This window comes from Mytilus edulis, chromosome 7 (assembly GCF_963676685.1).
Source record: "Mytilus edulis chromosome 7, xbMytEdul2.2, whole genome shotgun sequence".
Lineage (NCBI taxonomy): Eukaryota > Metazoa > Mollusca > Bivalvia > Mytilida > Mytilidae > Mytilus > Mytilus edulis.
In genome coordinates, this window is record NC_092350.1 from 91,220,407 (window position 1) to 91,234,598 (window position 14,192).

The 14,192-nt window shown below is 32.3% G+C and overlaps 2 protein-coding genes across 2 annotated transcripts in view; one reads left to right on the forward strand and one right to left on the reverse strand.

Annotated features, from left to right (window-relative positions):
• The first annotated feature begins 2,280 nt into the window (after positions 1–2,280).
• LOC139483499 (uncharacterized) overlaps positions 2,281–14,192 on the forward strand; it is a 66,023-nt gene continuing 54,111 nt past the window's right edge. The window contains exons 1-3 of the mRNA XM_071267520.1: positions 2,281–2,292; positions 4,354–4,455; positions 12,836–12,898. Coding sequence (XP_071123621.1) covers positions 2,281–2,292; positions 4,354–4,455; positions 12,836–12,898 — 177 coding nt within the window. The remainder of the gene's footprint in view (positions 2,293–4,353; positions 4,456–12,835; positions 12,899–14,192) is intronic.
• Positions 6,696–10,148, reverse strand: LOC139482451 (uncharacterized). Its single transcript, XM_071266348.1, has 2 exons — positions 9,309–10,148; positions 6,696–7,233 (listed from the first exon to the last, which is right to left on the reverse strand). The coding sequence occupies exons 1-2, from the start codon at positions 10,038–10,040 to the stop codon at positions 7,222–7,224; spliced, it is 744 nt and encodes a 247-aa protein (XP_071122449.1). The 5' UTR covers positions 10,041–10,148; the 3' UTR covers positions 6,696–7,221.

The following is a 14,192-nucleotide window of genomic DNA, read 5'->3' on the forward strand; positions in this document are numbered from 1 at the left end:
ACAATCTTTACCATTCAGTGATAACAAGCACTTTTTTACATTTTAATATTTTATGGTGTATTTATGAGTAGTTATTGTTGCAAACTTCATTAGAAATTTGAATTGAGATCAGTTTTGAAATAAGGGAAAGGGGGATGTGAAAAAAAATTGGGGGGTCAATTTTTTTCATTTCAGATTTCATAAATAATAAGAAAATTTCTTCAAACATTTTTTTGAGAGGATTAATATTCAACAGCATAGTGAATTGCTCAAAGGCAAAAAAATTTTTTTAAGTTCATTAGTCCACATTCATTCTGTGTCAGAAACCTATGCTGTGTCAACTATTTAATCACAATCCAAATTTAGAGCTGAATCCAGCTTGAATGTTGTGTCCATACTTGCCCCAACCGTTCAGGGTTCAACCTCTGCGGTCGTATAAAGCTGCGCCCTGCGGAGCATCTGGTTTTTATTGCATTATCAATTCAAATTCACCCCTTAAGTTAATATCAAATTGGGTTTTTCACCACCAAGCTCCTTAATGTATTGGGTTTTTCACCACCAAGCTCCTTAATGTATTGGGTTTTTACATCAACACAATATTGAATATTTAGGCAATATCAACCACAGATGTTTTTCCATCTTAAATATGTTTCTTTCTTTGTATACGTGCTAGCTATTTTATTTGGTTTATTCACTGAAGAGCAATTGTAGGTTTAATTTGTGTCCAGTTTCAAACCTTCTGCTAGTTTTGTATTTTCTCACAACTTATATAAACTGTAAAAAATGGATATGTGTTTTCACAGGCACTCATCTCAGAATTTTTATCACTCATTAACCGTAAAATGAAAAAAATAGTATATAAACTCTAACTATACTTGAATGTTTTTGTTTTATTCAGTTTACATAAATCTGGGTTAAGTGATCCCTTATTAGAACTTTTTCCAACTGAGTTTGTTTTTGACGAAACCCCGTGTTAATTAGCAATGTTCTCGTTAAGTTACGCAAACACGCCTGTGCGTTAGATGGACGCTTCCTAAAATCACTGGCTGAGTCTTGTTATCATCATAACTTTCCCTCAGCTATTCAAAAGAAGCTGAAAACATGCTTCTATTCAATATTTTTACTGGACATTCACTTTCGTTTTAATTCAATGTATGTTATGATACATCCCGAGCAATTCGAAAAAAATATGTCAAAATGACACACGCTAATTGGATAAACGCCTAGAAGTTCGAAATGTTTTCAAAAACATGTGTACCTTTGGGCAAAAGGAAAAATCCAGCAGGGACCCATTTCAGCTACTTGATGCAGGGATCTATTTTTAGAACAAAAGGACATTTCCAATTATAAATATTATACAAATAGATTTACGCGACGACTAAACAGATAAGGGTAAATAACGAAAGAGGTAGCCAATAAAAGGTTGAGCACTCATGGTTTTGGCATATAATTGGGTTTTCCTTTGAACTAATTGGGTTCTTGAACCTTGCAATGGGCAATTGCATTGGGTTTTTTTATCATTTGTATTGCGTGATCACGCGAATACGCAGCTTATTTGGAGCTCTGGGCTTCCACTTGTATAAGGATGCAAAATGTGAACCATTGAAAAATTAAAAATACATACAGTATGGTAGATGGCACGTAACATAAGAACCATGTTAAAATCAGCCACAAATGGGTTGACTAATTAACAATTACTTAAAAAAGAAATAGCAAAATAATAATAGATGCAAAAATATCTATCAGTTCCCCTTCAATATATTCAATGTAACAACAAAACAGTTTTCATTTCAAGCAGTCTAAGAAAGCGTGACTTTGTGTAATGCAAAAATATTGAACACATAAAAAGATGTAGGACCACAACAGCATAAGTATTAATAATTGCACAGATATACATGTTCTGGTTTTGCTTTCAAAAGCAAAACAGTGGTCCTAGACCCTAGATTATGTTGGATCCGTCGGTGTTGTCTGTATCCTCAAAATTTAGGTTCAGTCTGTGGTTACAGTTTTTTTGAACATCAATAACTTTGTCAATCATCCATTGATCAATATTATTTTTTTTTTCTTGATTTGGTCTTTTATCGATACTTAAAGCAAAGTTGAACTACATTATATTTATGGAATGATTGTAAAGTGTTTATATTTGTCTTGCAGGTACAATGTACCATTCTTGACAGATTTAAAAAAAAACTTATACTATACTTTAATATCAGCAATATATATTTAAAATAGTGGAAAATTGCCATAAAGTGGTCTCAACAGTACAATTTTTTTTATCCAACATATAGTATAATATTAGTAATGCCCTTGAAGGTCTGTTGAGAAAAAGAACTTTTTTCCAAGCACACTTTTTATTTATAATTTTTTCAAGTGCCGTTTTTAGTTATTGCTCCTTGATAGATAAAGTATCTGCAACTCAGTGGACATTAAAACTCTGTTCTTTTATTTTTACTTGCAGGAACTGAACAGTAAAGAAACAGAATCAAAGAACATTCATTTTAGATTAATACAATATTGAACTCAAAAGTCAATCTAGTTGTCTTTCTTAATCATATGATATAAGAAGATGTGGTATTAGTGCCAATGAGACAACTCTCCATCCAAATCACAATTTGTAAAGGTAAACCATTATAGGTCAAAGTACGGTCTTCAAAACAGAGCATTTGCTCACACCAAACAGCAAGCCATAAAAGCAGCTGCATACACTTGCACCTGTAATAGCTAGCAGTGACAGTAGACCATTAATATCTGTGTATGGTGATATAGCAATAGAAATTACACATACATCAGAGGGAAATAGAATAAAGACAATAGAAATATCACATACATCAGAGGAAAATAGAATAAAGACGATAGAAATGGTCTAAGTCACAGAGACAAACATTTGCAAATAAAATATAGACAATAGAAATGTGATACAATAGAATTAGGGTATGCCAAAGAGGCAAACATAGAAAATAGGTTATAAGACAATAAAAATGGGGTATGTCAAAGAGACAAAAAATATGAAAACAGAATATAGACAATAGAAATGAGATATGTCAAAGTGACATACATATGAAAATATAATAGTGACAATAGAAATGGGACATGTCAAAGAGACATATGAAACTAGAATATAGACAATAGAAATGGAGTGTGTCAAAGAGACAAAAATATGAAAATAGAATAGAGACAATAGAAAATTTATGGGATATGTCAAAGAGAAACATATGAAAATACAATATAAACAATAGATATGGCGTATGTCAAAGAGACAAAAACATGAAAATAGATGATACAACAACTTAATAAAAAAAACGGTTATACTTGATATAAAAATTATGGAGCACTGTCTGTGATTATTATTTTTCTGCATAAAGGAATGCTAATGTATACAGTTGTTTTTATGTTTGAACTTCTGATTTTGCCATGTGTTTTCTGTGGAGTTCAGTAGTTTTTACAACAACAACTCGTCACATTGTAGTATTTACACTCAAAATGAGTTCCCGACAGAGAAAAAAAAGATAAAGAAGAAAAACATAAAAAAATTACCCTTAAAAACAAATCCCAAAAAAATAAATCTAAATGAGAAAATAAATGCATTTAAAAAATAAAAAATGAACATATTTAGGACCAATATGAAAACATATGTTTGGGCCAAACATATGAAAACATATATTTAGACTAAAACATATGAAAACATATGTTTAGGTCTAGTATGAAAACATATCAAAACATGTTTTTCATTTGTTAACATGTACGAAAAACATGTTTTTCATATGATTTTAAAAACATATGTTTTTCATATGTTTGAAAACATATGTTTTTCATATGTTTGAAAACATATGCTTTCATGTCGGGCCTAAACATATGTTTACATATGTTTTCAAAAAACATATGTTAAACATATGAAAACATATGTTGCAATTTTTTCCTATGTAGAACTGAATTAGAAAATATCTTTTAAAAATACTTGACAGAATTATATAAAGTGGGGTCTCATTTTTTAATTCTTGTCGAGCTCAGTCAGAAAATATAACTTGTTTTTATGTTTCTTGAGAATTTTTTTTTTTCAACATTGATCTTTATACAGAATCAGCATAAAATCATGTTGTTAATCAGACATGTAAAATGTGCAACAAATACTTGTTAGAACTATATAAACTGAGGTTTGCTATTATTTAGCTTGTTCCAATTATATACCGTACTAATGCTAATTTTTGTTGAACTGAATAAGGAAATATATATTTAGTTTATAATCTTAATCAACCATTTATAAGTTTATACATAAGTATAATTGTTTTTTTCTTACTCGATGTGATATTTCTTACATTTTGATAAATGTTTTATTATCACACACCATTAACATGTTTATATTTTATATTGTCATAGTATGGAGAAACAGCTTTACATGTTGCTGCTGAGAAAGGATATATTGACATAACAAAATGTTTAATAGATCAAGGTTGCAGTCCTTGGGTGAAATCAAAACAGGTAACATTCAGTTTTACTCTTATTAGACAGATACTTTATTCTCTAAATACAAGTGAACAGAGAAAGTAGAATTACAAATGAATATAAATACAAATACAGCCATCAGAGAAAGTACAATGTATAAACAAATACAATAGTTGAGTGTAAAGAGATGCAGTACAATAATGTAAAATATAGTACATCTTTATGATGAAATACCTATATAATAAATGGTAAAACTAAATATGAAGAAATCAGTCTGGTGCTTTGCGTTTACATGGGTGGACTATCTTTATTAACACAAAAATGTGAACATTTTGAATTCATATATACAACGAAAAATTTATTTGATAAGTATTTAAAATGGTGTAGGGATTATTAGTTATTAACATAAGTCAAAAAACTGATAAACCAATTATACACTACAGCACACCAACCATCTAATCATATTCCAATTACACATAATACACTAACAGCGTATCAACCATCTAATCATATTCTAATTACACATCTAACACCAATAATACACTACCAACACATCAACCATCTAAACATACTCCACAAACACATCTAACACCAATAATACACTACCAGCGCATCAACCATCTAATCATACTCTAATTACACATCTAACACCAATAATACACTACCAACACATCAACCATCTAAACATACTCCACAAACACATCTGACACCAATAATACACTACCGGCACATTAACCATCTAATCATACTCTGATTACACATTTAACACCAATAATACACCACGAGCACATTAACCATCTAATCATACTTTAATTACACATCTAACACCAATCCTACACCACCAGCACATCAACCATCTAATCATATTCCAATTACACATAATACACTAACAGCGTATCAACCATCTAATCATACTCTAATTACACATCTAACACTAATAATACACTACCAACACATCAACCATCTAAACATACTCCACAAACACATCTAACACCAATAATACACTACCAGCGCATCAACCATCTAATCATACTCTAATTACACATCTAACACCAATAATACACTACCAACACATCAACCATCTAAACATACTCCACAAACACATCTGACACCAATAATACACTACCGGCACATTAACCATCTAATCATATTCTGATTACACATTTAACACCAATAATACACTACCAACACATCAACCATCTAAACATACTCTCATTACACATCTAACACCAATAATACACTACCAACACATCAACCATCTAAACATACTCCACAAACACATCTGACACCAATAATACACTACCGGCACATTAACCATCTAATCATATTCTGATTACACATTTAACACCAATAATACACTGTCAGCACATCAACTATCTAATCATACTCCAATTACACATCTAACACCAATAATACACTACGAGCACATCAACCATCTTATCGTACTCCAATTACATATCTTAAACCAATAATACACTACGAGTACATCAACCATCAAATCATACTCCAATTCTTTATCTAACATCAATCCTACACCACCAGCACATCGACAATCTAATCATACTCCAATTACACATGATACACTTTCTACACATTAACCATCTAATCACACTCCAATTACACATCTAACACCAATCCTACACCACCAGCACATCAACCATCAAATCATACTCCAATTGCATATCTAACACCAATCCTACACCACCAGCACATCAACCATCAAATCATACTCCAATTGCATATCTAACACCAATCCTACACCACAAGCACATCAACCATCCAATCATGCTCTAATTACACATGATATACTACCTACACATCAACCATCAAATCATACTCCAATTACACATCTAACACCAATCCTACACCACCAGCACATCAACCATCCAATCATACCTTACCATCATAACTACCAACTAATCACATTCCACCAACACACCTTACACCAATCATATGCATGTACTACTAACAAAGCTATGATCTAATCATACTCCAGCAACACATCATACACTACCAATACAACTACAATCTTATCATGCTTTACCAACACACTTGATACCAAGCATTCACTGACAAATCAATTAGCCGATATAAAAAGTATAAAAAAAGAACAATGTTACACCACATATTTCAATCTTTTATGCAGGTGTCATTTTGCTTGTAAATAGAGCACAAACAAGAAAAATGAGTCCTAACTACACAATAATTTTGGCCACTAAATTAGACTCAACTAAAATATGCATTTTGCCGTGCAGACAGACTTGAAAACTATATCCTTACAACGAATACTGCTTATTTCATCATAACGAAGAAAACCAGCAAAACATAAAATAATCATAGTTAAATCCCGTATAACAAGTAAATCATTACAATCTTTGTACTTAGAACATAAATTTATCAAAACATCTACGGTAATGTGATCTTTTTTCACTCTCGGTCTGTGTGGTTGTCGTTTTGCAGCTTCCATTAAATTTACAACGAAAGAATTTGTTGTCGGATCTTGAATTCCTTGAATGTTATGCGCCCACTTGATCCCGTAAACGGCAGATTGCACTACACTTTTTGACGATCCTTTATCCAGTAAATGAGTTAAATATAAAGCGACGTGAATTGGAGAAGCGGGAATATATTTTCCTCCTTCTTTAGATATAAACTGTTCCCAACGTTTAAAAGAATAAAAATATTTACTAATGGTGTTGCTGCTATGTGAATGTAACAAGTACTCTTCCATTTTCCCACCAAGTTGAGTGAAATTTTCTGAGATCGCTCCACACTGTGAAATCTCTTTCTGAATGGTACATTTTAACCCGATCCCTAAAAAACAAATATAATGATAAATATCTAAAATCTAATTTTAAGTGCCAACATACTGAAATTTGTATCTGTCTTTCCGAATAATCCGTTCTTTCCTCTTCCTCTTATAACTACACTTGATGACAACACTCTGCTGTCTCCTACAAAACTCGCAAATGTTTGCGAACCTTCAATACCAACGTTTAAAATTGGCCAAAAAGGAGCTGACCTCCAGTATGGAACAATTAGTGTACCGATAGATTTTTCTTGTCTCATTTTTTGAATACATTTGGAAACAAGTGAAGGTGGGGGTACAATCCAATTAATTTCGCTTTTCCAATCTTGATCAAAAGCATTAATACCTGAAGTATTAGGACACCAGTGCTTAGAGTTGAAGACCAAACATTTTGTATTATAATCTGACGCAAATCGATCTACCGTATGAGGACCCCACAAATTATCTAGAACTGAATACACTTCTGGGTCTATTCCCCAGTCATCACAGTCTACACTTTTACTGATCTGATCAGCCTTAACGTTTTCCTCTCTTGGTACCCACTGTGGTAATAATACAATATTGTTAAGCTTGCATACATTGGCTATCTTGATAGCGATTAATTGTAGATCGCCCTTTTTACTACCTTGCTTAATAATGTAAACAATATTTTGATTATCAGTATACCACTTAATAGTTTCACCTTGTAATGTTACTAGTAATGACAACAAAACTCTATATACCGCTTCTAACTCTCTCCATGTGGAGCTTTTCAAACTTTCTACTGAATTCCAACTACCCATAACTTCGGTATCACTGATACTGACAGCATACCCTCCGAAACCTCTAACCGGAGGCATTACTGTAAACAATGCAAGAGTACTGTTACACTATACTCAAATCTCTGCCATTCAGTATGGCTACGTTTTCCTTCCAGAAAACAATTTCATCTAATGCTTTGCTATTCAAAAGCACAGGAGCGTTCCAACTTGCTCTATACAATAAGCAATCGTACATACTCCTTGTACGCAATCGTACTACTGGGCCCATTGCCCCTTGCATAGAAATAATCTGTCCAATAATTGACGCCAAAAACCTGGCTGTTACTTTTATTTCACCTTTTCTCAACCTGTGAATAATCACATTCAGCGTATCTTTCAACTTATTCAATCTAGTTTCTGTCACATAAACAATACCATCTTTCATGTTCCACACCAAACCTAACCAAGTAACTGATTGACTTGGTTCCCAACTACACTTTTCTTCGGCAATTAAAAAACCAGCCGACCTTAAAGCATAACGTACAGTTAAGCTACAGAAATTAGCCTTACTAATTTCACTTGCCCCACCTATGCCATCATCAAGATACATTATAATCTGTAATCCTTAGTCTCTTAAATATTTTACAATGCATCTAACAACCTTTGTAAATATTATCCTGCTGTACTTATACCAAAAGGTAATACGTTAAAAACGTAGTATTTTGTTACTTCTTCATGTTCATGAAACCAACTGAAACCTAAGTACGTTTTGTGATCTTCAAATATTTCAATATGATGATATGCCGATCGAAGATCGTATGTAAATAGATAGTCCCCCTTTTCGAACATATGACTAGCTTCAACAGCATCTTCATATTTGAACCTAAATTTGTGTAAGTGGGGGTTATATGCCTGCAGTCAAGAACAAGTCTGAATTTTTCTTTATTCCTCGCAACTGTGAGAGGATTGACTACTTTAGGTAACTCGGGTACTTGAGATATACAACCCCGACTAATTAACTTAGTAATCTCGGATTCAACAAACTCTGCATTATCAAATGCCGTCTTATTGTTCCTTAAACTACAGCTTTCAGGTTCTGTATAAAACGGAATTTTGTAACCATCTATAATAATACTAAGAATATAGTCGTTTGCATTAATACTTTGCCAATAAGTGTACGCATTGCGTAACCTGTTTACCGGTGAATCGTTAGAGTTCACCTTTGTAACTGTACTTTTACATGTGTGTTCAAGCTTGACGAATTGTGAATGCGTATCTTTTTCAATTGTGCTTTTGTCAAAACTATCAAAGTTTTCTACAGTTTTATCAAAACTATTTACATTTTTACTTATCTTGTCAATCTTGTTTCTTTGCATAGTTGCACCAAAAGCACCAGTTTGATGGTCTACCCTCCAGTGTCCGGGAATACCACACATTAAAATACCATAACATTTCCCTGGGCGTTGAACTGGAACATTATTTCTAGGTGCGTTGGAATTAAATCTCGACGACTGAGAGGTACTGTAAGGGGTTGATCTATGTTGTTTACTTTGTTTCTCGTTCTTTATTTTACGTGCAGCTTTGTTTTCGGCTCTGATGATTCGTTTCTCATCTTCAGAGTCGTCGGCCAGACTATGAGTTTCGTATTCTGTCACTGTTTTCCAGCCACTTTCAGATTGATCTGCCAATTTAACTAATTTTTGTCTATGCCGTAAAATATCCAAACCTTCACTGATACTTTGTGCTGCCTTTTGGGTCTGTTCGGTTTGCTCCGGGTCTTCCCTCAGAAAACATCTAGCTTCCTTCATCTTATTGGGAACTTTGGAATTGACTTTAAATTGTTCTTCATTCCCTTTCCTTTTAAACACATAATTGTCCGAATTCATCTCTTCAATCTTAGCAAGTTGTGTTTCTGACAGTTGTCGTTGATTTTCGTTCGTCGACTTTTGGAAAGCGTCAAAACTGCTTTTGATAATCCTGTCCATGTGATGCACAATATCATTCTGTGCGGTTGAAACAGCTTCTTGAACACGCTGTTTAATCAAAGAATGTAACTGTACCGGCTCCGACATTTTAACTATACGATGTCTACGGCTAGAATGACCACCTAGACAATTTTTTCACGAACCCGCGAAAAACAAATTTACATAACAAAACATTAGGTCACCTGACCTATCGAATCATATATCATTGACCCATAAAAAATATAACAGAAACTTTAAGACAGTATTTTTCCGCTATACTGCGAAACGCTGAAAAATATATTACTCCACAGTCATATGTATCACAGTTTTCTTCATGTGTTATTATGCTAGTGAAAAGAGCACAAACAAGAATAGTGACACTCCACAGCAACATATGTCAGCCTTTTACTCATGTGTCATAGTGGTTGTCAATAAAGCCTGAAATAAAATAATAATACTCTCATTGTTTATGCGAATCGAACACAAAACACGAATAATAGCACTCCACAGTAACATATGCCAGCCTTTTGCTCATGTACTATTGAACTTGTGAATATAGCACAAATAAGAATAACAAGCATATGGTTTGAGCACATATATATTTAAGGAGTAGCACATACAAATGATTATTTTTTTTCAAGAAATAATCAGAGATATGTATGAAGAAAGAAACAATCCCAGAAACATATTTCATCCATTTACACATGTGTCATAGTTGTTGTCAACAAAGCATGTACTAGAATAATAATACTCTCATCGTACATGTGAATCGAACAAAAGTCACGAATAATGACACTCCACAGTAACATATGTCGGCCTTTCACTCATGTGTCAATAGTGGTTGGCAATAAAGCCTGAAATAGAATAATAATACCCTCATTGTCCATGTGAATCGAACAAAAGGCACAAATAATGACACTCCACAGAAACATATGTCAGCCTTTTACACATGTGTCATAGAAGTTGTCAATAAATAAAATTGAGAATGGAAATGGGGAATGTGTCAAAGAGACAACAACCCGACCAAATAAAAAACAACAGCAGAGGGTCACCAACAGGTCTTCAATGTAGCGAGAAATTCCCGCACCCGGAGGCGTCCTTCAGCTGGCCCCTAAACAAATATATACTAGTCCAGTGATAATGAACGCCATACTACTAGAATAAGGCCTAAATTAAAATATTGTTTGTTTGCCCTTTTCCGACCCTATGTTTTGAAACAGGGTAGGTAGGTAGGTAAAATATTTTATTTTTCTTTCCCAACAAATAACTTAGCTCAGTACATTTTTTGTCATGGGTAGGCAGGTAGGTATAATATTTTATTTTATAGATACATAATCTGCATGACGTCATTTTTGTCTGTATTGCTTGTGTTTAAGTATGCTTTTGCTAATAAATTTCTGGGACTAGTGTCATAGTGGTTGTCAATGAAGCATGTACTAGAATAAAAATACTCTCATTGTTTATGTGAATTGATCAGACAACATGAATAATGACACTCCGCAGTAACATATGTCAGCCTTTTACTCATGTGCTATTGAACTTGTGACTATAGCACAATCAGAGATATGTATGAAGAAAGAAACAATCCCAGAAACATATGTCAGCCTTTTACTCATGTGTCATAGTGGTTGTCAATAAAGCATGTACTAGAATAATACTACTCTCATCATACATGGGAATGGAACAAAAATCACAAATAATGACACTCCACAGCATCATCAGCGTCCCATGGACACATTCCCAATTTGTTTTTCAATAAATAATCAGAGATATGTATGAAGAAAGAAACAATCTTAGCTGTATTTTGCATGTATTTTAAAATGAAGTTGTACAGATAATATGAGATTTTTCATATGTGAAAACTATGTAGAGTTAATAAAATCCCTAACACTCTGGTGTAACTTATTACAAGTTTATGACACTTTGCTGAACATTATTGCTGTTTACAGTTTATCTCTATCTACAATAATATTCAAGAAAATAACCAAAAACGGCAAAATTTCCTTAAACAATTAAATGTAAAACAAATTGATGAATTATCATAAAGAAACTTTATTTTTTTTTAGTTTGTGTGGCTTTAATGTAATATTTTACATACTATAATTTCTTGAACAGTAAAATATAAATATTATTCATTGATCTCTTTTTGATATTACTTCATATTTGTTGTTGATTTAGGTTCACTGGTTTTTATGTCAATTATATATAAATAAGTCAACATTCTGCATTGTATAGGTAAAATTAATGCAACAATTACAAATTATTTATCGTTTTATATTATATAGGTAAAATTAATGCAACAATTACAAATTATTTATCTTTTTACAATTATATAGGTAAAATTTAATGCAACAATTACCTATTATTTATCTTTTAACATTGTATAGGTAAAATTATTGTAACAGTTACCTATTATTTATCTTTTTATATTATATATATTAGGTAAAATTAATGCAACAATTACAAATTATTTATCGTTTTATATTATATAGGTAAAATTAATGCAACAATTACCTATTATTTATCTTTTTACATTGTATATTAGGTAAAATTATTTCAACAATTACCTATTATTTATCTTTTTACATTATATAGGTAAAATTAATGCAACAATAACCTATTATGTATCTGTTTACATTATATGGGTAATACCAATGCAAAAATTAAATTATTATTTATCGTTATATATTATATAGGTAAAATTAATGCAACAATTACCTATTATTTGTTGTTTTACATTGTATAGGTAAAATTAATGCAACAATTACCTTTTATTTGTTGTTTTACATTGTATAGGTAATATTATTGCAACAATTACCTATTATTTGTCGTTTTACAGTTTTTGAAATAAAAGAAGATGTATATGTGTTTGATTGATGAAATATTATTTGATTGTATTTCAGGGTCAGACTCCTTATGATATAGCAACAATAAAAAAGAAGAAAGAAGTGGTGGACTTCCTAAAGGTAAATATTGTGTCTTAATTAAAACGACATATTGACACAAATGACACAGATTGTTAGAGTCACAACAGACTTGGTACAAAGAAGTTACAATAAAACAGTTGCCTTTAGTTGTCACTGTGGCATTTGGTATCAGTTGGCAATTCCAAGCTTGTAGCCTAGTATAGATGTTGGCATATATGAACGAAAATGTTTGAAAACTGTGTAATCATTTGTTTGGATGGTATTGTTTTTATACGACCGCAAAAATTAAAAAAATTTGGTCGTATATTGGTATCACGTTGGTGTCGTCGTCTGCGTTGTCGTCGTGGTCGTCGTCGTCCGAATACTTTTAGTTTTCGCACTCTAACTTTAGTAAAAGTGAATAGAAATCTATGAAATTTTAACACAAGGTTTATGACCACAAAAGGAAGGTTGGGATTGATTTTAGGAGTTTTGGTCCCAACATTTTAGGAATTAGGGGCCACAAAGGGCCCAAATAAGCATTTTCTTGGTTTTCGCACTATAACTTTAGTAAATAGAAATGTATGAAATTTTGACATAAGGTTTATGACCACAAAAGAGAGGTTGGGATTGATTTTTGGAGTTTTAGTTCAAACAGTTTAGGAATTAGGGGCCAATAAAAGGGCCAAAATAGGCATTATTCTTTGTTTTCGCACAATAACTTAAGTATAAGTTAATAGAAATCAATGAAATTTTGACACAAGGTGTATGACCACAAAAGGAAGGTTGGGATTGATTTTGGGAGTTGAGGTCTGAACAGTTTAGGAATTAGGGGCCAAAAAGGGGCCCCAAGTAAGCATTATTCTTGGTTTTCACACCATAACTTTAGTATAAGTAAATAGAATTCTATGAAATTTAAACACAAGGTTCATGACCTCTAAAGGAAGGTTGGGTTTGATTTGGGAAGTTTTGGTCCCAACAGTTTAGGAATAAGGGGCCCAAAGGGTCCAAAATTAAACTTAGTTTGATTTAAAAAAAAATTGAATCCTTGGGGTTCTTTGATATGCTGAATCTAAAAATGTACTTAGATTTTTTATTATTGGCCAAGTTTTCAAGTTGGTCCAAATCGGGGTCCAAAATTAAACTTTGTTTGATTTCATCAAAAATTGAATAATTGGGGTTCTTTGATATGCCAAATCTTACTGTGTATGTAGATTCTTAATTTTTAGTCCCGTTTTCAATTGGTCTACATTAAAGTCCAAATGGGTCCAAAATTAAACTAAGTTTGATTTTAAAAAAAATTGAATTCTTGGGCTTTTTTGATATGCTGAATCTAAACATGTACTTAGATTTT